Below are 24,194 nucleotides of genomic sequence, written 5' to 3' on the forward strand. Positions count from 1 at the left end.
TGCTAATCCAACAACTTGACTGTCATTACCCCGGGACACAGAGCGGGAGGACAGAGTCGGGAGGGAGGATGAGTCGCCGAAGGAGGGCAGAAAAAAGCGTTCATTTGCTCAATCGTGCACTCGAAAATGTCAATTTACATTTGCGGCAACTGGCTGGCAACGCATTTTCCCCTGTGGGCCAATCCGAATCCCAGCCAGCTTAAGTTGACTTTAACGCCTCAATGCATCCAACTAGAGACTGGGCTCACACAGGAGAAAGTTTTTGTGTGTGTGCAGCTGGGAAAAAAGGAATACTTTTTATTAAAGTCAGCTGAAATGGCTGCTGCTCGGAAATCAGAAACTAGTCCTTCGCCTCCGCCTCTGTGTGTGTGTGTGTGTGTGTGTGTTTGACAATGTGGGCGTGGCTCTGGGCTCCGGTCAAGTTAATTTGTATGTGTGGCCGTAAACTTTTGCCAGCTTAGACTTTCCAACACGCCTCGCTGGCCAGCTGGGCGTCCCGGGTTTGCAAAGATGGACGGATGGATGGATGGATATATGGATGTGGATGTGGATGTATGGATGTGGATGTATGGATGTGGATGTCAATGTGGATGTTGGGCCTCCTCCACGATATCTCAAATGTCCAGTTCTGGGCTCCGGCCACAATGTGTGAATTTTGTTGGCTTATTGCTTTTCTATGCCGCATAATTGCTGACTTCTTTCACACATTCGCACACATCATTGGACCGAACTGGACCGAACTGGACTCGTTGGCAGGGGAAGGGACCGATTTGAGTGTGTGTTGTCCTTGGACAAGGCGCATAAATCATTGGGCGCTGCCGCAGAGTCCCGAAATTTATGCTTGGTTGCATTTTTGATGTTTAAATGCGCCCGCCCAGTGGGCAGGGAAGATAAGAGCGGTTGGGAATCAAGGGCAAAGCTTCCGGGAAGCGTATTTCAATTCAAAGCCGCCGGATGCCCACTCCCGCTATCTCCATCCTGGCGCACCCCTTACCCCACCTCTCCCCCTCGAGCCGGAGTGTTTTTTAAATAGTTTCGCACTTCGTTCCGGGTGGCATGGCTACGCGATGGACCTCCAAGGTTACCACCGCTGCTTGTTACCCAAACAAGTTGTCCCAGCAACGCGCATTGAATTCGGTTTTCCCATGGGTCTCCACTCATTTACGACCAGAGGTCCTCATCTGGGAGCTAGTTCTCCGACTCGGGTTGTTCACACCTCATTGGCTCGATTATTTTAAGAAGAATGCCCTGCTTTTCCGCATCCAATGTGCGGTTCGTGAGCGCGGAGTCGCAGTTGCAGCAGAAGTCCAATGAGTTGCGGGCCAGGGCACGGGCCCAGACGGCGGCCTATCATCCGTCCACGGTTGGCTTTCGTCCCTCTACCACGTTCGCCTCCTTTCGGAGGCCGGCCTGCGACCAGTCGGCGGCCTACGACCAGAAGCAGCTCAAGCGCAACGAGCGGGAGCGGAAACGCAATCAGGGCACGAGGCAGGTGGTGCTCCGAGCGGGCGAGTTGCGGCGCCTCAAGGACCAGGGAAAGCTGGAGACCGTGAGCGAGAAGCTGCAGAGGATCGACCAGCAGGAGGAGGAGCATCGCAAGCAGTTGCAGTTGGTGGAGGAGACACGGCGCCGTTTCAAGGCCATCGACGAGGCCAAGGGAGGAACGGTGTCCGAGGACAGGGCGGTCCTGCTCAGCGAGGTCCTGGAAGAGAAGCAATCGGTGCTCAGCCGGGCGTTCCTGGCCCGCCAGGAGCAGGAGCAGGAGGTGAAGCGTGTCAACCGCATGATCCTCGATGCCAAGTGCAAGGCTGTGCGTGAGGCCCAGATCCAGGAGAAGCACCTGCTGTCCAAGGCGATCCGCGAGGACGACGAGCGACTGGCGCGCATGGTGAACGAACGGGCCCAGAAGGAGCTGAGCGCCGAGGACGAACGCGAGCGGCTGGAGGTGGAGAAACGGAACCGCTCCGCCCAGGAGATCCGCCAGCAGCTGGCGGAGCGCGAGAATGTGCGCTACCTGGAGGCCAAGAGGGTTGCCGACGAGGCCAAGGAACTTCGCCGTGCCACCGAGCTCCTGCGCGGCCAAGAGGAGCAGCAGCGGGCCTTTGCCCAGCTGAGGAAGCAGCGCTTCCGGGAGGAGTTGCAGCGCATCAGGGACATGTCCAACGTCTTCAAGACCATGCTCAGCGAGCAGGAGCGACTGGCCGATCTCCGCGTGACCGCCTACATGCGCGAGAAGCAGGACAAGGAGCGCCAGCTCAAGGAGATGCAACGGCTGGCCAAGAAGGAGTTCGAGCGTCGTCAGCAGCGCATCTTCACGGCGGCCGCCGAAGTCCTGGAGACGCGCCAGACCAACGAGGAGCTCAAGTATCTGAAGGAGCGGGACCGGGTGGAGCGGGAGTACCGCCAGCGCGAAAAGGGGGCGGTCATCGCCAAAAGGGAGGCGGAGCGGGACCTGCTTGAGGCGCGGGCCCAGCAGGCCCAGGAAATGCGCCAGCGACTGGCCCTGGAGATCGCCCATGCCGGCGAGGAGTTCGCCAAGGTCATGGATCGCATGCGCGAGGAGGAGGATAAACAGAGGGCCATGGACCGCCAGCGGGACGCCCAGCGACAGGCGTACCGCCAGGATCTGCGCCAGCAGATGACCGACAAGCAGACCGAGCGCCGCCGCCTCGCCGAGCTGGAGGCCGGTCGCGTCCAGAAGTGGCTCGACCAGGAGAAGCAGCGGGACGCCAACATCCGGCAGGTGATCAGCGCCAAGATCGCCGCTATGCGTGACCACTGCCTGCCGGAGAAGTACCTGCGCGAGGTGGAGAAGCAACTGAAGAGCATTCAGAGCACGCGCAATCGCATCCGCTGAGGTGGAAACGATTTGAGTTTTAAGCTTTGTTCAAGTAAAAGCGGTCTTTAAGGAAAATCAAGTTTAAAATGTCCTCATTTGTAACCAATTTTCGTATTATAAGAGCTTTTCATTTCCACCATTGACTAAATGGTATGGATAATTTTGTCTATTAAAAAAAAACTCAATTTCTAGGCAACGTTTTTTTTTTTAAATTAGACAAAACCTTCTTCAAAATACATTTATTTACAATTCAGATATAAGAATTGCCTAAGAAAAAAATTTATTTAAGTAAAAACAAATTCTTTATAATCAAATAAAACACGATAAAAAAATAAATTAATGAAAAACCGATATTGTTTTGCTTTTGTTTGTAATTAAGTCGACCGTTGGGTGTACTCAGATCCGATTTTCACCTGTGAAAACAAAAAAAAAAAGAAAAAAAGGAAAAAGAAACCATCCACCATCTACCATCTCTTTCAAAGATGGTCCGTAGGGTTTTCGTGTTAAAAATTATCCGGTAGAATGTACGAATTTACGTACGATATTTAGCCGATGTTTTTTCGGTTGAACTCGTGACATACGAAAGAGAAATGGAGGCTTGGGAGGATCCCCAGGTTGCAATTTGAATACGCAGTAGATACAATATAAGTTATTTATTTCAAAGTGTAGATAATCATTTAACCACTGATCCATAGCATTAAAATAAACTTAAATCAGGAAAAAAAACTTCTAAACAGTTTGAAAGAGTTAAACACCACCTTCAAAAAATTCTGCACGCCAATGAGACCTTTGACTGATGGTGGCTCTACACACAGACAAAAAATCGTCTTTGATTTAAGAAATTCGCCATTGATTCAAGAAAATCGAAGATGAATTTCAGCCAATGGCGATTCGCCTGTGTTTTTAAAAAATGATTGTCTTTAATATAAGCAAAGCCTTTATAAAAAGCATTACAACATTTTTTTAAATGTGGCAGTAACCACAAAATTTAGAAAAATATGACTTGAATTTAGAAAAGTTTTTTGAAAAAACAAACGTTTTTGTCTTAATTGAACTACAAAGCCTTTCTAAATTCAATGGGAAATGTTTCTTTGAACATTTGTATATATGTTCATATCAATGTTATATATCGCAATCACCATTCACTACGATTGCATAGTTAAAGAAATATTTAGAGGCACCGTTCACCAGCGAGCAGTTCAGAAGAAAAACTCACATCTCCGACCCTATAAAGTAAATATATTCTTGACCAGCATCACTAGAAGAGTCCATCTAGCCATGTCCATATGTCTGTACGTCTGTCCGTTTCTACGCGAACTAGTCTGAAAATAATTGAGCTGAAACCATCATAGCTTCATTTTTTTTAGACATATACGCAAATAAATCTAAATTTAGATGTTTTTAGGAATTTCTATTTATTGCAATATTTGCAAGGGTATATATACTTCGGCATGCCGAAGTTTGACTCTTTTCTTGATTATGTGAAACAGTTCAAAGCTTCTAGAAACTTAGCATTCTACGTTCAAGCAATTTATTCGCTCTAATTTTTAATTGTTTGCAATAATTAATAGTTATATTGCTAAAAAGATTATTTTTATTTGAATCGGTTCTATAACCCTACAATACCGGTACCCTACCGCAACCGAAATAAAAAATGTTTACCAAAACCGAAACCGTAATCGAAATAGTTATATCGGTGGTAACCGTAAAAGCAATCAAAACAAATATTTAATTCGGTTTTAATCCCTGTTCTTGAAGCAATAGTTATCCAAATCAAGTACAACTGCACTTAAACTTGGACGTGTGTTGTTGTGTGTGTGTGTGTGTGTGGTTGCCTAATATCGGGCGGTCGTGGAGAAACGGTCAACTAGCGCCCCAAAGTATGTGTATATATTCACTTAAGTACTATAAGGTTTCGGAACAAAATCCACTTCGCCGTGGTCATACTACCCATGGCGGGAACGAAACTTGTTTTGGGTGGCCTTATCTCGTCTAACATATAGATCCCCGCATTTTCCAAAAAGGTTCGACGACGATCCACAGCCCGAAAGTATGCCATTAAATTGCCAGCCAAAAGTAACTGGCGAGGCGAAATCAAAGAACCGCCATGATGACGATGCGACATTGTTGCGCGTGCGGCAGAAAAGCCCGCCCACACCACGCTAATTTCCAACTATGTGGGCGTTTAGGCCACCTTCCCAGTCCACTGTTCCCGCGGGGGGGTGGGGGTAGGGGTGCGGGAAAAACTACTGCCTCGGTGCCATGGAAAAAGTGGTAGCCAACTTTTGGCTACAATAAAATTTTATTATGCCACACACATACGCTGAGCGTACACAAGCAAACAATGGAAGACGAAGACGTAGACGAAGATGAAGCTGGAGCTCGAGTGGAGATGCCACCGCTAGCGACAACGACAACGACAACGACAACGACGAACTCTTGTGCATGGTTCAATTATCGTATTTCATGATTCGTTAAATTTTCGCATACGCCAAAAAAATACGCAAGATAAGACCCACACCGCCTACCACCCACCACCACCACCACCACCCATCTTCCACCCAACAGGCAAGGAAAAGTCGAGGAAAGGCGAGGAACAGGTTTCCCCTGGCAACCATTGTGATTCCTACCTACGACATGTCGGGGACCCGCACAGGGGGCTCTGTCTTGGGTTTGGGCTTGGGCTTGGGCTTGGGATTGCCTGCCACTCGCATATGGCCGTAATAATTCCAATGACAATAAACGTTGTCGTATTTGCAAGTACCAGCACACACACTGCCAAGTGAATTGATGAGAAAAGTTTTGAGGAAATGTCAATAGAGAAGCGGAGACAAACTATGCTCGATGTGCGAGGGAGTCTGCACGCACTGTGGAAAGAAGTGGTGAAAATCGGGGTAAATGCTGAAGGTAGGGTTGGTAAAACCATCGATAGCACTATCGATACTATCGATGGGTGAACAAATTATATCGCTCTAGAACAAAGTTTTTATTATTTTATATTTGATGAATATTTGAAGTATATTGCGGTATGTTTCTGGGAACTTGCTGGAATTTTTAAACTTTTATGTCCCACCACCACTATGAAAATTCCATTATTAAAGTTGATGTAAATATAAATTTAATATATTAAACAGAATATATTAAGAAATTGGTCTTCTATTTTTCCTGCGGCTTAACAATTTTTATTACTATTGATAATAGCGATAGTGACCACTTTCGATATCTTTCCCATCCTCGTTGAAGGTGCCTTTTCAGCTCTCCTTTGCCCACGCAGCCCACTGTGCCTGTCGCCGCTTCTTTGGCATTTATAAATATCGTGCTGGGAAAAGGTAAAAAGCCAAAAAATATCGATATTGTAATTGGAAAAAAGTAAGACGCAGCTGCCTCAGTCTGCCCTGCATTCCTCGTCCTCCACTCCCATCAAAATTTATCTGCAAGATTGCACACAATTGTTTTGTATTAGCAGAGTGATTTCTTCCCTGGCTCTGCTTTTTTGGGCTTATACCCCCGATATGTGTGCTTAAAAGTAAATTGCTCGGCTTTAGTCTTGTCTTTTATTTCTATGGCTTTTCTTTTGTAGTTGCGGTCTGGTTTATCTGCCGCAGCCGCAGAAGCGTTTTTCCCTTTGTTGTGCTCTTAGGTAGTTCAAAGCGGCGCAAGACGGATGAGCAAAGTGGTTTCGGTATCTCTATCCCCGCCATGTACATCTGCAGCCAGCCAAGGGCTCCTCCATATCCATATCCATGTCCAAATCCATATCTAGGTGACTGGGTAATGGGTCTCAATTGCGCCTCGAATTTAAGACATCAATCGCGCGTCCGTTTGCATATCCAGTCGAAATGGGAAATCAATATAAATGAGGAAGCCGCTTGATTGGATCGCTGGGGAGGTATCGCTGCAAAATGGATTTGCGTAGGTCACCGGCGGCGGGTGGAAACTGCGCATTGAGCGCAAAAATAGCGAATTATAAATAGACAAAATTCGGTTTAATTGAACATCGAGGCAGTTGGCTGGGGAATTGGTCCTAAATTGAGTACGGCAATCAAAGAATGTCGTTCGGGCTGAGACATGATTGATGGGCCCCCGATGGTATCTGCTCTTTCCATCTGGGAAACCCTTTCACTTTCTACCCATCCAGTCCCACCGATAAGGAGGAGCACCTGCGAAGTTGGCGCCAGTTTGCCCCGAACCCCTAACCATCCATCCATTGGGCTATGCGAATCTTGTGGGTGTTTGGGCTACGATTTGTGCGATTATGAAATACAAGTACGAGCTCCGATTAGATAGGGACACGCTTGAGACATTTGTACACCATTAGTCGGCCCAAGAATACGCGTTTCGCTCTCTGCGAGCTGGAATGTGTTCGAGTGGTATTATTGTATGACTACAATTACATATTTATTTATCTATCTATCTATCTGATAGCCAGCGGCGCTCTTATCTAGCCTTTGTTTACGGCCAATCTAGCCAGAAGTTGCCTTCGCTTCGACAAAAAGGGGTTTCCTGGAAATGTGGTCGCTGAAACCCAAGCAAACGTATTGGAATGTCAAAAAGATCCACCCCGTAAATCACTTGGGCAATAAATATTTATTCAGCCTGTACAGCAAACACTTAGATTAAGCCTTAAACTCCGTGGAGAGCCAAACAAAATTAACATAAAACAAATAATAAAATTAAACTCGACTTAATTGATTTGTCCATAAATCTAGCGCCTCTCCTCGCAACCATCCTCGTGTCGGGCGTTTCTACTATGTATATGGTATAATGCTATAATGCATTATCGGCCAGCAGCGTGGAGCAATGCAGTCGACGTCGCTGCCCAGAGATTGTCGCTGCTGATTGGGGGGAGCTCCACGTTGGCGGGCTGGCCACTTCAAAAGCAGCGGCGGCGGCGGCGGCGACTGCGACGTGACTGCGGCATTGTTTACAAACAAACAAGTTGCGGCGGCAGCCAGTAGCCACCGAGGAGATACGTCTCTTGGCGTATCAGCAGTGGATACTTTTGGCGAAACACTTGGCCAAAATTCCTCTCATTCGAAGGCCGAACCGATTTCCCGGATCGGTGCTAAGTTGCACAACCGATCGCTTTGGATTTCGAAAACCGCCGGGCATTGCTTGTAGGTGGGTGGAAGGTGGTTGGAAGGTGGGTGGTGGGGTGTGGACAGTGGCATATCAGGTAGAGAGTGCGCCGCGCGCTTATCACATATTTCTGTTCGCTTCGATTTCTAAATGGAAAAATAGTCGAAATAGCAGCCGGCAGGCCGATAAGCCTGATTATTCCCCCGTGCGCCACTTTTCCGGCTTAGTGTCTCGGTGGCTTGGTGGCTTGGTGGCTTGGTGGCTTGGTGTCTCGGTGTCTCAGACGACGTGGGTCAGGTCGCTGGGCGGAGTGGAGGGGTGCGACAGCTGTGCTTTGTAGTCATCCTCCTCCTCCTCCTCCTCCTCTTGGGAGTCGTGTGAATCGTGTGAGACTTCGGACTCTTCCCTGGAGTCCTCCACGTCCGAGTCCTGGATGTCGTCCAGTGGCGTGGTGGTGGTCATCGAGGCGGCCGCCGCCAGGAAGTGCACCTTGGCGGAGGCCGGCGAGTTGTTGTTGTCCGCCATCAGCTGGTGGTGGTGGTGCAGGTGGTGGCTGTAGCTCAGGGAGGCGGGCAAGTGGCTGCCTGCGGAACGAGGATGACGCCGCACTAAATCGCCCACGTAGGCGGCTGTGAGGAAGGCATAGGTCATGCCCAGAAGAGCGCCCGCCAGGACGTCGGACCAGTGGTGCCAGTAGTCGGCCACCCGGCTCAGCGAGACGCAGAGGGCGGCCATGAGGAGCAGGAACTGGAGGACGTGCCGCAGGACACGCACCCCTCCCCGCCCGCGCCACACCCCGTGGACGTAGAGGGCCAGCAGGAGCATGGAGTAGAAACTGAGGCTACTGTGCGCACTCGGGAAGCTGACATGGAGCTCGCGGATCTGGCGTATGGAGAGGTTGGGGTTGGTGCAGTGGAACTGCTCCACGTACAGATCAACGTTTTGCGGGTCGGAGCAGCTGCTGTTGTCGTCCAGTCGCGGCTGGCAGCCCTGGAAGAAGTGAGGACGCAGCCGGCCCACCGCATGCTTGGCCAGCTCCGTGGTCAGGTAGGTGGCCACGAAGCCGAAGCTGAAGGTCGCCTCCGCGCGCCACAAATTGCGCAGATAGAGCCGCATGCGGAAGCGCTTGCAGATGCGCATCACCTCCACCACCGCCACGAAGAGCATCGGGAGCAGCAGCATCAACAGCAGCAGCATCGGCACCGTAATGGTGCACTCCCTGTAGGGATAGCGGATGCTCAGATCCGAGCAGAAGAAGCCCCTCTTGAAGGTGTGCATGACGAATGGCGAATGGCGAATGGTGGTTGGATGGATGGATGGATGGATGGATGGCCTTTCCGGATTAGCTGGTCTTATCGCGTGGGTTCAGGCCAATCGCTTGACACTTGGCACTGGTTTCTGTGACAGTACATTTGTTTGTGCCTCACGCCCAATATCGCGCTGTGGCCATTCGTTCATTCGCCCCGCTTATTTTTTTTCGGCTGTCACACAAATTGCGCACTTACTCGCACTGTTGCGATTTTGCTTTCGAAAAACTCGCGCACGACTTTCCGGGCCGAGTTCAAAGGGGCTTTTCTTTGCGGGAAATTAGCGAATTACCTTAACAGCCGGCTGTCAGTCTGCACCGCCTTGCGGACCGCGAGTGAACCTATGAACCAATGGCAGCGGACCAGAGGACCAGCGGACCTGCGAACCAGCGAACCAGCGAACCTGAAACCACGAACCTCGAACCGCTTTGTCCGCACTCCGTTTCGATGTCTATGGGGCTCTGGGCCGCTCTGACGCTTTGTTTGGGATCGTCGACGAATGTGACTAGCTAGCTGGCTGTGACTGCGACAGCGACTGAGACTGCGACTGCGACGGCGACGATCGCTGCCGAGCTGCCGGTAGCGACTGCCCCCCGATCGAAGCAGGCGTTCGCCTCTGGCCCGCTGGAGTGGCTACGCGGTCTACGGTCTACGGTCTACTGTCTACTGTCTGCGGGCTGCGGCCCACGGCCTACGGTCTTCGGATCGGAGAACCCAACCAGAAACTGAATCTGAGACTAAGACTGCGACTGAGAGAAGGCCCACCACGTCGAAGGTTGCCAGAGCTGCCAGTTCGGTTCGCATTGATATTGTGTTTCAATGGTACTTGTACTCCTTATCAGTTCGCTCGTACACTCGGAAAGCTTAAACAAATTCACTAGACTAAAAGTTGTTAAGTTCAGATAGGAATTCTAAATAAAACTGAAATGTCCATAAAGCATCACTACAAGATTTTCTCAGGAATTCATTTGTGCAGACTTTGTCACACAAACAAGTTGTGTATTTTTGAATTTTTTTTTCAGAAGTAATTTGTAGTTTTGAATTGTTGCTATATATTTTTGGAATTTTAAGTCCATCGAGGTCTTTCGGAACTTCGAGAATTGTATATGAGGGGACTGGATGGACTGTTTTATTTTTAAAACATTATGGCTTGAGTAGAAAACCATTTTTGTGGTAAAACAATTAGGAAAAAAAATTATGTAGCTATGATTGAAAGACAAAATTAAGTATACTATAACAGAACCATGATAAGGACCATGAAACTACAATTGAATTTTAATAGAGCCAAGTTCATTTCTAATCAAAGATATTTTGAACTATGATTTTCCAAAACATTTTTAGAAGGAAAACAACAAGCAAAAAAAATAATTTTTGTTGGAAAAATGGTAATTTTATGTTTCTTATATATCTGAAACTGAAAACTAAAAACTGTGAAACATAAAAAAACTATTTAGTCATCAGAAATTTATATTCTAAGTGTATGGTTTTTAGTTTCGAATGTTTCTTTTTAGAAGTTAACAAATAATGGCCAATGTTAAGTGAACGTCCGAATCTCGAATGTAACAAGTCTTTGCATTTCTTTAATTTGATTTGGAAAAGTATAGATATGGTTGGACATTGCATCTTTATTAAAAAAATTATAGGTTATACAAAACTTTTTTGGCACTTACGTTTTATTTTGCTGTTAAGGGAATATCTTTGGCGATTACAATACAATTGATCGCAAGATATTTTTGTAAATATTAATGAAACATATCCAATTTTATTCATCATGATCAATAAACAATATTTTCAAAAATCGCTTACATTTTTTAGCGGCTTAGAGTCGCATACACAGAGTCGGTTAAAAATGAAACTAGTCGGTTATTTTGTTCAGTGTAGTCCCGCTCAGGCTCACTTCTCTTGTCGCCTGTTGGCTTTGGCACGAATGTTGCTAATGAGGAAACTATTGAATTGTTTCAAGGTTTGCTCTGCTCAGTTTGCTCAGTTTGCTTAGGTTTGTTTGCCTGCGACTTGGCATTTGCGCATAATGAAAGAGTTGCATTCGAGTCGCTCGAAATGCGGACGCCAAGCAGATGGATGTGGATATGGATTTGGATGTGGATGTGGATGTGGATGTGGATGCGAGATGGAGGCGAAGGCGAAGGCGAAGTAGAGTGGAGGAGTGTACCTCCTTCGGCTGCCTGGGGTGGCCTTAGGAGTAGGTCATTCCGACGTGACTTAAGACGGTTGCTGCTGCGCTGCGTGCCTTTGTGGCATTTGTGTTGAGTCGATGTGTTGATGTAGGTCGTTGCTCGGACTTACAGTGAGTACAGTGAGCGGGATCTGGGCGGAGTGGGTTCTTTGGTAATGGAGACGAAGGCAAACACTGGCCAGACTCCCAGTTGGAGCCGCAGTACATAAACTGCAGCCAGTTTATGGCCACTTTGTATTTGCACTACGAATCGGGCTTCTTTATGGCAATTTTCAGCTGCTCAATTTACATTCGAATTGCTGTGCTTTGCAACTATTTGCTGTTAATTTATGCTAATTTCGGAGTCCCACTGAAAGGAAATTACTCCAAGAGTTGGTCGGACAATGGCAATGCAAATGCAAATGGCCGACCTAAGTGTTCCTGGCTTAATTCAGACCAAGTCGACACCTTGAGGGCAATTTCCGATGGAAGTGGAAATTATTTCCAAATTATTCCGATATAAGCACTTTACCGATTCACCGTCATTACCATCTACGCAAGTCTTTGAATTTGATTTCTCATTTTTTAATAGCAGATTAATGTAAAAGCGAAGACTGACACATGTTTTTTCTTACTTACAATTGTAAATTCAATTTTATTTATCGAAACTAATAGCAAATAATTAATTTTAAATAAGTTTATTTAAAATGTTTGATTTTATAGTACAACAGACTTGAAGCCATGCTTGCTTAGCCACAAACTTGCATTTATACAATGTCTGATTTATGGATTTGGAAACAAGTTTTGTAATAAGAAATGCAATCTAAACTTTAAATGAGGTTTAACCATGTAATTATTGGGTGTTCATTACTTTGAAAAATAGTAATTGTGGGTTGGGATAATCGAAATCCCGAAGTGATGGTCAAATTGTCCCCAATATAGCTAATAATTATAGGGCTATCTCGTTACACAACACAGAACGGTAACCGCTAGCTTGGACACACTGTAAGCTGATCTCCAACAGATCCGCCCCTTTGGCCAGATCGTCTGTGTGCAAAGTCGTATCAATGAACGACCGCAGCACGCGCCAAGAAACGAGTATTCAAGACCATTATTGTCATCATCCAGCCTGGCTCGAGATCGTAAGGTTTCTGGTTTTATATGGCAGCGGGAGCTTCTTTGGTGACACCTTCGACTGAGGCGACACTAAATCAAAATTTATTATTGACATAATTTGTTAAATACGCAGATCCAGCGGCTATTAGCAACGACGATTACACAACCCTCGCGATTTTCTGGGTACAAGTAAATAACATCTACGCCCCCAGTCCGCAGGTCCCTCGCTGACTGAGGTAAACAAGAAAGTCTGACTCGGCACATGTCTGGATGGGATTCGGGCTTTGCGAACCCAAGAAGCACTTCCTGTCTAGTGAAAAAGTGAAACTGCTGAGACAAGTTATTAAAGAACCAGTGTTTTCAATTCTACCCAGATTGCTGATTAGCGGAAAGGTGTAGGAATTCGCTCGGCGAGGTGTGAGCGTGAAATCGCGATGCCCAGCTGATAGCTGATAGCGAAACGGACGCAAATCGGCGGAAACACTGCGACGCAGTACGCAAGTGAGCAACTTCTGGCGATCCGATCCCATTTGTTTCGATCCGATAAAGATTTCGATGCAAGGCAGTGCCCCTCCCGGGGGAAGCACTTGGCATTGGCATTCCGCGATTAGCATGGGGAAATCTGTTTGCGCTGCGACAATATGCCATTGTTGACATTACCGCGACGCCAAAAGTTGTTGCGAGTTGACGGGTAAAGTGTGAGTCTCCAAGGGAGCTGGAGCTAAAAACGGTAGAAACGAAGTGACAATCAGGTGTAATCAGTGAGGGAAGCTTGCTACTTGGACAGGAAGTGCAGTAGTTCGGCCACCTTTTGAGCTGTGAACAATCCGAAATGACGTTTGTAGATCGATTCGGTGATGAAGCAATAACAGCATGCCGCAAAACCCCTTAAGGTCTGCGAACCTATTCCAACGCTAAGTGTTCGCGGATTGAGCAATTTAATCGAGATCCACTGGAATTGATTTTAATTAATTGCACGTGCAATGCACCCAAGCGATTGAGAGCCAGAAACCTCATCCAATATTAATCAAACCACCAGTAATTAGTTATGACGTTACGCGATTGGCGCCGTTTATAAAAATATCTTACAAGATTTTCCTTGCAATCGCCTCTATTTTATTTACTATTAAACATATCTATATACAAATTTTTCTTTATGACTATTAGAAAGCTTACAACTTTATACGCATTTTCTTCATTTATTATAAGTAATAAAACAATAAGATCAAATTTGGCTGTCGATATACCTTCTTATTCCATTAATGGTATGAATGCGATATGAACAAACGACGGCTACGATTTTTTCTTGTTTATTTATTTATGAAACCAACAGTGAGATTAGGAAATAGTAACGATCGCACCATCAACATCTTAAGCTTCTAATGTATGTTTAGTTTTATTTTGAAAAATAAATATATTTTCCTGTAAGCAAACATTAAATTCTCTACAATTTTCTCATTCGGTCGACCGATTTTTATAAAATAAAACATGTACGTTTGAAAATACAAAAAAGTAATGCTCAAATTTTGTGAGGGTATGTTTAGAAACAATAAACTTATATTTTTATCAATTATGTATCCGATTGTTCCGATGTCAGCTTTATGATACAACAAAGTCGAAAGGTTTGAAAGTCTTATTATGAATACAATTTTTTATTTATTAAAAAATAAGTCTAAGTTTAAAATTTTATTTGGCATGCCGAAAAAATTCAAACATTCATTTACTGTTTAATATAATTTTAGTGAACAATAATTAGTTGTTTTTATCGCGACAAACTTCAAAATGGAGGCTTTTATTGGCCTCTGCACGCTGAACATCGTTTCCGGATTTCAAGGGTCAAGTCTCTTTTAGTGAACTTATTTGAAAAAACATTCGTTAATTAAAGTTGATAAAATTCTCTATGGTTTATATTGAATTAGAAAGAGTTTTGACCAAAAATTAAATAAAATGTATACTTATAGCAAATGTTTTTCTTATATTGTGATTCGATGTTGCCAAAAATGTTTAGTTTTAACATTTTGTCTTGTCCATTTTTTTATAAATCGTAAAAAGAGTATTTTCAAAAATGCTTTGATTGAATTTAATAGGAACAATAGGTCAAAAGATTTCGTGCTATAAATAAATTAATATTGATCGCACCGAAAAGTCTTTTTACGAAGATAAAGTTTGCATTATCGGTGAAAAAATAATTTTATTTCGTCAAAGAAAACGAAAATTTTCCCTAAAACTAAAAAAAAAATAGAGTACAAAATGGTAAAAATTACCACCTGAATTTCAAGGGAATTTCTAAAAAAAATGTCTTTGGGGAAACTTAAAATTTAAAATTTTTCTCAACCTATTATTATTAACCGAAATAATTGTAAAAGTTCTTTCCAAAAAGTTATTTTAGATTAATGTATGTTGAATACATAAATTTGAGCCTTGGTTCAGATGATCAGATAAGAATCGAAAGTAAAAAATATACAACATAAAATCGTATTACTTTGCTATGTACTCCAATCTTGACAATTTGCTCATAAATAAAATATTATGTTCTTAAGCCTGCTGAAAGTCTTGGATCAAATGACCAAATTATCGCTTTAAAATTCATAAAACTTAAGTGTTTGCGTTCAAATCACCATAATGACTGAATTACCAATCAAATAATGAAAATATCATTTTAATAAACACCGAATAATGGTCGAGGCCCGACGTTCATTTTACAAGCTAACGAGCCGCATCGCTCCCGCCCTGTGCCCTGCCCAACCTCATCTGCTGGTCGTTTCAATTAGCAATCCCATAAAAATAACCAGCGGATGGAATCTCCAAGCCAGTTTCTCTCCTCGCCAGGTAATACTCGATCGATTCAGGGGCCAAAGCTTTAAGCTCTGGGCAGACGTCACTCCGCAGAAGCGTCGAAGGCACACCTGACTTGGCGACGTCATAGAACGGCTGTCAGCGAACAGGTGAGAAATCACCTGCAGTCCGTCATTCCGGCATTCTGCTGCTGCGGTGCGATCGCTGCCAGGGAGTGAGTCAGTGGCCCAGAAAATCCAAAAAGTGAAATTCCCAAACACTCACAAGTCAGCGCCAATCGATGAACGACTCACCAGAGCAATTAACCAGCGGCAGGCCGAAATTGCCACACTTGAGTGATGCCCATTGTGGATCCAGTGGGTTTTCCAGCCTTTCTTGCGTCGGTTCCACTGGCTGCCCAGCTGTCCAGCTGCCCACTAGGAAATTATGCACACGCACCCGAAAAGTGCAGTATCCGAATCTGCAGCGAAAGGAGAAGAAGGCGAGAATCCGCCGAAGACTCTCTCCGCAGAAACCAGTTTGCATCTTTCCGGAGTCTTATCGCTGTGGCGAGATTTTCTCTTGAAAACCAGTTTCTTCATACTGTAAACACTGTGTGTTGTTTATTTTTGCACCGATTGTAGATGAAATATGAGTGCTTAAGTTTGCATTTCATAGGCTATATAGGCTGGAGCTTGCGTTTTTGGTGTCTCCAATGCGAGAATTTTCATAGCCCACCACCTAGAACTTGATTGCCCTTTGTCTGCCAATTGGCCGAATGTTTCTCTGACTCGCTTGTAATTAGCTGAAGAGGCAAACAAACAACAAAGACTAGCTAGTTGCCCCAGCAACACCAGCAATAACAACAATAACAACAGCTGTCGTCGGAGCGGAATCACCAATCACCATTCACGCACCAGCTTTCAGTCGAGGGACCGCAAAAGCGGGCAGAGAGCGGCAGAGAGCGGCCCCAAATCACGGCCAGGTTGGGCGACTCACCAGCCTCGCTCGGTTAGTTAAGCGCGGTGTGCCAGCCGGTTGAGTCGATCCGCAGCTCGCACCATGTCCAAGTACTCGAAGCTGGCCCGCGGGCTCTGCGACCTGCTGATCTGGGCGGCCCTCAGCGTGGCCAGTCTGCTGCTCCACAAGCTGGTGCGTCCCTTCCGTCGCGGCTTCTTCTGCGGCGACGAGTCGCTGGGTTACCCGCTCCGCGAGAGCACCATTGGCCACGAGCTGGTCATCGCCATCGCCCTGGCCGTGCCCACGGCGGTGATCGCCGTGGTGGAGCTCTTCAAGCAGCTGCCCGGCGCAGGGCCCACAAGAGAGTCCGGCAAGCGGGATGGCTGCCGGATGGGCCAGCGCCTGGGTAAGCTGTACCGCCAGGTTCTGTTCTACCTGTACGGCCTGGCCATGGTCACGTTCACCACGATGCTCTCGAAGCTGTGCATTGGACGGTTGAGGCCACACTTCTATGCCGTGTGTCAGCCCATGCTGCCCGATGGGAGTGGCTGCCAGGACGGACAGAATCTGGGACGCTACATCGACAGCTTCACGTGCAGCAATGCCAACATGAGTGACTTCCAGTTCCGGCAGCTCAACCAGTCCTTCCCCAGCGGACACGCCAGCCTGGCCATGTACGCCATGCTCTATTTGGCCATCTACCTGCAGGCGGCGCTCAGCACCAGTCTGTCCAAGCTGCTGAAGCACCTGCTGCAGTTCCTCTTCGTGATGTTCGGCTGGTACGTCTCGTTGACGCGGATCACGGACTATCACCACCACTGGAGCGATGTCCTGGCGGGGGCGGCCCTGGGCGTGATCTTCGCCTGCCTGACCAGCGCCTATGTGGCGGACCTGTTCGCTGGCCGGCGCTGGCAGAAGGCGGGCTACTCGGCGAACACGCTGCGCAAGGCGCAGGTGTCGCCCAAGAGCTCCGCCAAGTCGCAGGCAGGAGGAGGAGGATCTGGAGGATCTGGAGCAGCGTCACAGCCGCCCCCTCTGCCGGCCTACACCTTCGGTACGCTGCCGTACTTGGCCGCCCATCCGGCTCAGGCGCAGGCGCAGTACGCCCAACCGTATCACAACTACGGCTACGTGCCCTGAGCCACTGCAGCCGGATTCCATTAGCAAAAACTTAGCTTAGAGAAGCCCCACAAGCACACACACACACACACGATCAAAGACATGCACGGAATTCCTGTTGGTTGTCTGTATTCTAGCGAAATAAATATTAATATATATAAGTACGATGCGAACACGCAGCTGGTTTTGGTCTGTAGAATGGCGAATCGAACATTGGGCGCATAGCTCGACGGAATAGAAAGTGTTATATCGATTGGCAGATGATGATGGTCAACTTCGTATACGTTTGAAAGTTGTGGCATCCCAAGCTTTTAATAGCTGAGTATGAATCGAAGTTTGGGCTTACCTGCAAAGAGGAAAAGAACAGAAGGCGTTGGGTTACAACGGATTCGACACATTCCGAAGGGGTTACAACAGACATATTCTAGGAGACAATACAACTTAACTAATTATAGCTTCTATAGAATATAGGTTGCAAAAATTAACAGTTTAGCTTTTGTTCTGAAAGACACAACAAGTTTAGAGCGCACAAAAAACACCTGCAAGACTTGGCCCAACCAATATAATATGGTCTCCAGAATTACACTAGAACAAATATTTGAAATTTTCAATTCATGTTTTAATTTGAAGATTAGACATCTATTTGTTTTTAGACTCAAAATATTTATCCAATATCTAAAACATACTCTTAGCGCATTAATGGGGTAGTCTGGACTAGAAACCTGCGTTTTGGGAATTTTTTCAAGTAAGATATATAAAAAATGAACAACATTTTTAGTATACATTTTTGAATTATCTGATATTTTGGGCAGATATTATGGTTTATTTGAACGGTATTTTAAGACTATGATTGGAAGAAATATTTATTTGGAAAGGAGCTAATGCTCATCTCCGGCAGCTCCTCTCCAAAACGGCATTCTGCAGTGATCACTATATCTTTAGGCTGGATCCTCTGAATCTAAAGTATTGTCAAGTCAAGTAATTTATCGAAGGAATAGACAAAATAAAGTTTTTAGACAAAATGTCGGTTTATCAAACAAAAAAATTGAAGTCTAATTCGAAGTTTGAAAAATCATTTTAGGATCATATTTTTAAAAGTCTAAACTTTTAAAATATGCAAAAAATTCCAGTTCTGATTAAACAAATCAATAGATACATTAAAATTAAGAATTTTTTTTAGGAACACCTATATTTTTTAGGATTCAAACTTGAAGAATAGATAAGCTTCATATATTTGTTTTCATTAAGAAAGTTTTGCAAAAAAAATTTAAATATTTACAATAGTTATAGTAAAATCAACGAACATTTTCCTAGTCTAAGAAAATACAGGAATATTTTTGAATTTTGAAAACGTCGAATTTGAACTTATAAAAATAGTTTTCTGATGTAGGAATAAATTATCTAAGCCTCGGCATATTTAAGCAATCGATAGGCGAGGGAGACCAACGGTCTGATCAGAGGGAAAAGCAAAACAAAGGTTTGTGAAACAAGTTTGTGCCACACAAAGTAGCCACCAACACGGCTAGATGGCTGGATGGCTGATGGCTGGATGGCTGATGGAAATGCAAATGAGCCCTAACCAGGTCGAAAGAATCCGACAACTTCGGTCGCCGCGCGCTCCCCAGTTTGAAAATGTGCGGCAATCCGAACACGCGTCTGCTCTCGCGGCTAGTCATTGACTTCCTGCTCCTGCTGGGGATCTACGGAGCGGCCCTGGTGGTGCTGCCCCAGCAGCTGGCCACCGCCCAGCGTGGCTTCCACTGCAGCGACGTCAGCCTGAAGTACCCGTACCGCCAGCCCTGGCTGACCAAGGTGCACCTCACCGTCGCGGTGGTGGCCCTGCCCGCGGCCTTTGTGCTCGTGGTGGAGATGCTGAGGGCCGCCGTGGTGCCCAGTTCGGTGGAGCTGAGGCAGCGCTTCGTCTTCGTGGGCGTCCGCATCCCCAGTTTCATCAGCGAGTGCTACAAGGCCGTGGGCGTGTACCTCTTCGGTCTGGGCCTCACCTTGCTGGCGATCCGCCTGACCAAGCACGCAACGGGCCGCCTGAGACCCCACTTCTTCGACATCTGCCAGCCCACGTGGGGCGATGGGGGTGAGAGCTGCTCCGACTACTCGGCGGAGAACTCCACCCGCTTCCTCGAGCACTTCGACTGCACGGAGTTCGCCGCCTCGCAGGACCTGCTCGCCCTGGTGCGCCACTCCTTCCCCAGCGGGTTTGTGTCGAGCACCTGCTACGCCATGGGCTTCCTGATCCTCTACGCTCAGGCCCGGCTCTTTGCGCCCTGGCTGCGCTTGGTGCGGGCCACGCTGCAGCTGGCCTGTGGATCGCTGGGCATGGTGGTTTGCTGGGAGCGCATCTCCACCTACCAGAACCACCTGGCGGATGTGGCGGCGGGCGCTGCCCTCGGCTCTCTAATCGCAATCTTCGCCACCGTGTCCGTGGCCCACTTGTTCGCGGAGGTGCGGGTGAAGCGGCGCCAGTGGCCGAGGAACGAGCAGATCTACGGCTACGCAGGCTACTACAGCAGAGCCACTTACGGGTACTGATCCAAGGGGGCAGAGGGTTGGTCTAACTACACTTAGCCACGGTAATAAAACGCTTTTAATTTATTGACCCAACCAGTTGGTGTGAAGCTAAACTTTAATTGCATGTATGGGTCTGCGTCGATTCTTGCTTATTGGGTTTAATCCGGCTCCGATTCCGAGCCCGTGCTATTTAATAATGAATGAAAACATTTAATTTGATAATAGGGGGATCTAAAGTTTCGTGCTGAGCTGGGCTTTGCCCAATTTTACCGAACTATAAAAATAAATAAATAAACTAGACAGTTAACAAGCATAATCTGACAATTTTTAATTTACTTAGTTTAAATATTAATTTTCAAGAACCAGAACTTTTGTTTTCAGAATGAGAATAGAATAAATCTGCCAAAAATATAATTCCCATTTTCTTTCAATTTAAATGTTTGTTATACATAGAAATTTAATTTGAAAACAATCGTTTTCCCTTTTTCTTCGGTCTTTTGAGTTAACTTTTAAGGCTTACATTTTTTTGATTAAAATCATAATTAATTGTTATAATATTTGCGATAAATAAAATAATTTAATGTAAAAGCAAATGTGTGCCGTAGAATTGAACCCGGAACCATACGCGTTTATCCTCGATTTGAGAATTCAAATTCTTAATTTCTTTTATAGCAGCTATTGTGTCTTTACAGTCTAATGTTGCTATATTTGTATTTTTGAAATCGTATAAAATATCTTTCGAATAAGGACATAGCTTGATTATGAATAATTTGTAATAAGGTCGAAAACTTTATACTATGATTATAGTACTCTTTGAAAGGGTCTAATAATCGTGAGTCTCTTTAAAAAAGTATGCTTACTCACAAAATAAACCACAAAATTAGTCACAAAAAAATGAAAATTACTATTTATTTATAAAAAGAATTTGGCGTTGCGCTAACAATTCAAGTCAATGCAAAAAGAAATGTAAAAGAAATTACATTAAATTTAAATTTTCTTTGAGATGTACATATATAGCCTTATTTTATTCGAAGCTACTTTGGTTGGCATCAAAATGAGGTGCATATTTCTATGAGATTTTTTCGTTTTGTAATCTCATAGTCTGAGAATTGATTTATAGAACCATTTTTTGTTTCGCTTTTCTATTCGTTAATTCGGCTTCAAGCCTTTCAAGCGTGACTGCCGATAGCCGGTAGAAGAACCCCATGCTGGTTTAGCCACGTTCCGAACCATTGCTTACGATCCACACAACAAGTGGCTCGCGATCGCCACTTTCTGATAAGACGGCTGACCACTGTCCACAAACGCTCTCTCTCCGGCTCTCTCCCGCCTCTCTCTCTTTCTCTGTGACTAATGAGTCTCTCTCAATAATCGCCGGTACAAGAACAACTCCATAGATTTGTTTACAAAGCCAACAAAGTCGTTTGTTTTCATTTTCATCATTCAGTCGCGATCGCGAAGCGGCGCTTAAAAGTTTACGGCTCGGATAAATCAAACAAACAAAAATTGAGCGAAAAGCAGTAGTGAAGGTGCACAATTATTTAATTACACGGCTGAGTACGTGACGGCCAAAAAAATATACACAAACGTGATGCCATTAAATCATAAACCCATCGTCTCGGTTGCATAAAAAGTGAGTTAATGGGCCTAGGAATTATTTAACTTGAGCTCAAAGTTCACAGGGCACTTTAAAATAAATGCAGTCGCAAACTAGCGCCAGGGAGCCCTTTTTTGAATATGTTTGTACGCTCCACACAGTCAAGCATTCAGTATTTAGGAGCTGAGGGGAGGGGAGGGAATGCTGGAGATACTCACAATACTCACAGAGGCAGGCCGCCTTAATTCAATCAAATGTCGCTTATTCATTCAATTAAAGGTCGCGCCATTTGACGTCCCACTATGAGTGCGTCTGTGAATACGAATATCAAAGCGAGTGAGTGTGGTTCGGAGCGGAACGGAGTTGGTCTCCGTTTTTTAATATAATTGACAGTTAAACTTTGTGCACATGTGCGGCAGAAACATAAACTCCCACTCCACTTTCCCCACTCCCACTCCCACTCCTAAAGATGTCATGCAGATCAGGAACCCGGAAAGTGGCGGGCGGGGGGCACAATGGAGGCCATTCTTGGGGAGAGATTAGCACCAAGCAGAGTTGCAAGTCCGCGGACCCGATAGTGCGAATCTTGTGGAGGCGCGCCTATGCAACGGCTGGCTGCCCGAGAACAATAGGATGCCACTCAATGAGTAACCCTTGAGTCACGCCAGTGGCCCGGCTTGTTGACCCGCTCCTATCGATGCTTGGCTAACACTTATCAGCAGAAAACCCCTTCAAGATATCGAGAAGACACCGGTCTAATTGGCCAACCAGAGGAACTGAGTAATCACGCGAAAGCGCTGAATTGCTATGATCTGGCACTATATCACGAACACACTGATTTATCTTATCAAAGTGATCTTGAGCTTGTTTGAGCAGATACACTGAGGGAAAATTGCGCTAGTTAGCCAAATAAATATATATATTTTTTTTGTTCACAATTGTATTATTTGTGGACGAAGCTTTTAGGCCCAATAAAAGTCTTGTCTTGATTTTTAACCAATCCCATTTCTTCATTTCAGTGTCTTTTGGCTTTTGTCTAATCTAGAACTGCAATAATATCTAGATCCCCGCCAACTATCATAAAATAGGCTATAAACAAATTGCTCTGACGCAGAGAGTTCCAAAATTAGCCGAGTGCCGAGAGCGTTGGGCAGCCAAAAACAATGAGGGGAGAGACTCAGTCGCAGTTCCAGTCGCAGTCCCAGTACCGCCCAACAAATGAGCGTTAAATTAAAAGAACGTTACCCAAGCGCCGGCGGTTCAGTCAGCCACTGACAACGAACCCGAAGCAACGAACGAAGCGATCGCGACGGGCAAAAAGCGAACCGAAAACGAAACGAAAAGCTAATTACTAGCGGGCATTAAGGCCACTTGGAATATCAACTAATTAGAGCGATCCAGCCACGAAATGCGCGACGCGCCCGAAGATCAGTCCACAGCCGTTCCCCTGCCCGCTCCGATCGTGACCGAGTCGACTGGAGCGGACCGCCGGATGACCCGGCGGCTGCTCATGGAACTCCTGGTGGTGGTGGTGCTCGTGATCCCCATCTGCGTGTACGAGTTCGCCGTGGATCCGGTCCGCCGTGGATTCTTCTGCGACGACGAGAGCATCGGTTACCCGTTCCGGGACAACACCATCACGCCGGTGATGCTGGGCCTGATTGTGGGCCTGCTGCCGGTCCTAATCTTCGTGGTGGTGGAGTATGTAAGCCACCTGCGCGCCGGAGACACCTCGGCCACCGTGAACCTGCTGGGCTGGCGCATGGCCACCTGGTACGCGGAGCTGGGCCGCCAGTCCTGGTACTTCTGCTTCGGCCTGCTGCTCACTTTCGACGCCACCGAGGTGGGCAAGTACACCATCGGCCGGCTGCGGCCCCACTTCCTGGCCGTGTGCCAGCCGCAGCTGACGGACGGCAGCCTGTGCTCCGACCCGTCCAACCTGCACCGCTACGTGGAGAACTACGAGTGCGCCGGCGAGGGTTTCACCGCGGACGACGTCCGCCAGTCCCGCCTGAGCTTCCCCAGCGGCCACTCCAGCCTGGCCTTCTATGCCATGGTCTATGTGGCGCTCTACCTGCAGCGCAAGCTTACCTGGCGCGGATCCAAGTTGGGCCGCCACTTCGTGCAGTTCGCCCTGGTGATGGTGGCCTGGTACACGGCCCTCAGCCGCGTGGTGGACCACTGGCACCACTGGTCCGACGTACTCTCCGGTTCACTCCTAGGCGTGGCCGGGGCGCTGATCACCGCCCGCTTCATCGCGGGGATGTTTGATGAGGGGGCCGCCATCGGCATCCTCACCGGTGGCCTGCGAAGGGAGAACACGGCGGCCACGCTGCAGGAGGAGGTGTGCCCCAGCACGCCGCCACCCTACTCGGCGAACAGCAGCTTCAACGAGGACCAGTACTGCACGAAGGTCTGAGGGAGCCACTGGCTCTGGGGGCCATGTAAATTCGAAACATTCCAAAGGTAGCAATAAAGTGTGGATGAACCAGCAGCCCGAGTTGAATCTGTAGCATCATCCACTCACCTCGTTATAGAGCATTAGGGTTAGACATCACCCATTTGTATAGTTCATATGCAGTCCCATCTTACTCGTAAGTCGTCGTATTATTATTTGTGTATTGTAATTGGTACCAGTAAAATAAATAAGTAAGCTCAATATTACGCATACTCCCTCCCACTGTGTTGTTTTAACCCGCTCCA

The 24,194-nt window shown here is 46.5% G+C and overlaps 6 protein-coding genes across 7 annotated transcripts; 4 read left to right on the top strand and 2 right to left on the bottom strand.

Moving 5' to 3' along the window:
* Window positions 1–1,182: 1,182 nt before the first annotated feature.
* On the top strand, window positions 1,183–3,010 carry LOC108143221 (cilia- and flagella-associated protein 45). Its single transcript, XM_017267517.2, has one exon. It carries the CDS (start codon window positions 1,244–1,246, stop codon window positions 2,855–2,857), a length of 1,614 nt encoding a protein of 537 aa, XP_017123006.2. The 5' UTR covers window positions 1,183–1,243; the 3' UTR covers window positions 2,858–3,010.
* Window positions 3,011–7,407: 4,397 nt separating this feature from the next.
* On the bottom strand, window positions 7,408–9,930 carry LOC108143224 (putative phosphatidate phosphatase). The gene has a single exon (XM_017267521.2). The coding sequence runs from the start codon at window positions 9,194–9,196 to the stop codon at window positions 8,198–8,200; it is 999 nt and encodes a 332-aa protein (XP_017123010.1). The 5' UTR covers window positions 9,197–9,930; the 3' UTR covers window positions 7,408–8,197.
* A 2,643-nt stretch (window positions 9,931–12,573) lies between these two features.
* Window positions 12,574–13,191, bottom strand: LOC108143226. Of its 2 annotated transcripts, none has more exons than XR_005977183.1 (2): window positions 12,885–13,191; window positions 12,574–12,820 (listed from the first exon to the last, which is right to left on the bottom strand). XR_005977183.1 is itself a non-coding variant. In XM_017267523.2 (2 exons), the coding sequence occupies exons 1-2, from the start codon at window positions 13,126–13,128 to the stop codon at window positions 12,715–12,717; spliced, it is 354 nt and encodes a 117-aa protein (XP_017123012.1). In that variant the 5' UTR covers window positions 13,129–13,191; the 3' UTR covers window positions 12,574–12,714. The 2 variants fall into 2 exon arrangements, 1 of the variants encoding a protein (XP_017123012.1); XM_017267523.2 differs by having other exon boundaries at window positions 12,574–12,824.
* A 3,101-nt stretch (window positions 13,192–16,292) lies between these two features.
* On the top strand, window positions 16,293–17,532 carry LOC108143222 (putative phosphatidate phosphatase). Its single transcript, XM_017267518.2, has one exon. The coding sequence runs from the start codon at window positions 16,352–16,354 to the stop codon at window positions 17,387–17,389; it is 1,038 nt and encodes a 345-aa protein (XP_017123007.1). The 5' UTR covers window positions 16,293–16,351; the 3' UTR covers window positions 17,390–17,532.
* A 1,244-nt stretch (window positions 17,533–18,776) lies between these two features.
* Window positions 18,777–20,210, top strand: LOC108143225 (putative phosphatidate phosphatase). Its single transcript, XM_017267522.2, has one exon. The coding sequence runs from the start codon at window positions 19,001–19,003 to the stop codon at window positions 19,913–19,915; it is 915 nt and encodes a 304-aa protein (XP_017123011.1). The 5' UTR covers window positions 18,777–19,000; the 3' UTR covers window positions 19,916–20,210.
* A 1,156-nt stretch (window positions 20,211–21,366) lies between these two features.
* LOC108143223 (putative phosphatidate phosphatase) lies at window positions 21,367–24,161 on the top strand. The gene is made up of 2 exons (XM_017267520.2): window positions 21,367–21,527; window positions 22,511–24,161. The coding sequence occupies exon 2, from the start codon at window positions 22,900–22,902 to the stop codon at window positions 23,908–23,910; it is 1,011 nt and encodes a 336-aa protein (XP_017123009.1). The 5' UTR covers window positions 21,367–21,527; window positions 22,511–22,899; the 3' UTR covers window positions 23,911–24,161.
* The last annotated feature ends 33 nt before the right edge of the window (window positions 24,162–24,194 follow it).

Source organism: Drosophila elegans, unplaced genomic scaffold (assembly GCF_018152505.1).
Source record: "Drosophila elegans isolate 14027-0461.03 unplaced genomic scaffold, ASM1815250v1 contig_208, whole genome shotgun sequence".
NCBI classification, from domain to species: domain Eukaryota; kingdom Metazoa; phylum Arthropoda; class Insecta; order Diptera; family Drosophilidae; genus Drosophila; species Drosophila elegans.

Bases quoted from the DNA above. Each gene is read 5' to 3' on its own strand.
- LOC108143221 (XM_017267517.2), top strand. From the start codon at position 1,244: ATGCCCTGCTTTTCCGCATCCAATGTGCGGTTCGTGAGCGCGGAGTCG.
- LOC108143224 (XM_017267521.2), bottom strand. From the start codon at position 9,196: ATGCACACCTTCAAGAGGGGCTTCTTCTGCTCGGATCTGAGCATCCGC.
- LOC108143226 (XM_017267523.2), bottom strand. From the start codon at position 13,128: ATGCTAATCGCGGAATGCCAATGCCAAGTGCTTCCCCCGGGAGGGGCA. The intron at 12,825-12,884 runs GTAGAATTGAAA...CTTTTTCACTAG, and splicing joins TCCGCTAATCAGCAATCTGG to ACAGGAAGTGCTTCTTGGGT.
- LOC108143222 (XM_017267518.2), top strand. From the start codon at position 16,352: ATGTCCAAGTACTCGAAGCTGGCCCGCGGGCTCTGCGACCTGCTGATC.
- LOC108143225 (XM_017267522.2), top strand. From the start codon at position 19,001: ATGTGCGGCAATCCGAACACGCGTCTGCTCTCGCGGCTAGTCATTGAC.
- LOC108143223 (XM_017267520.2), top strand. From the start codon at position 22,900: ATGCGCGACGCGCCCGAAGATCAGTCCACAGCCGTTCCCCTGCCCGCT.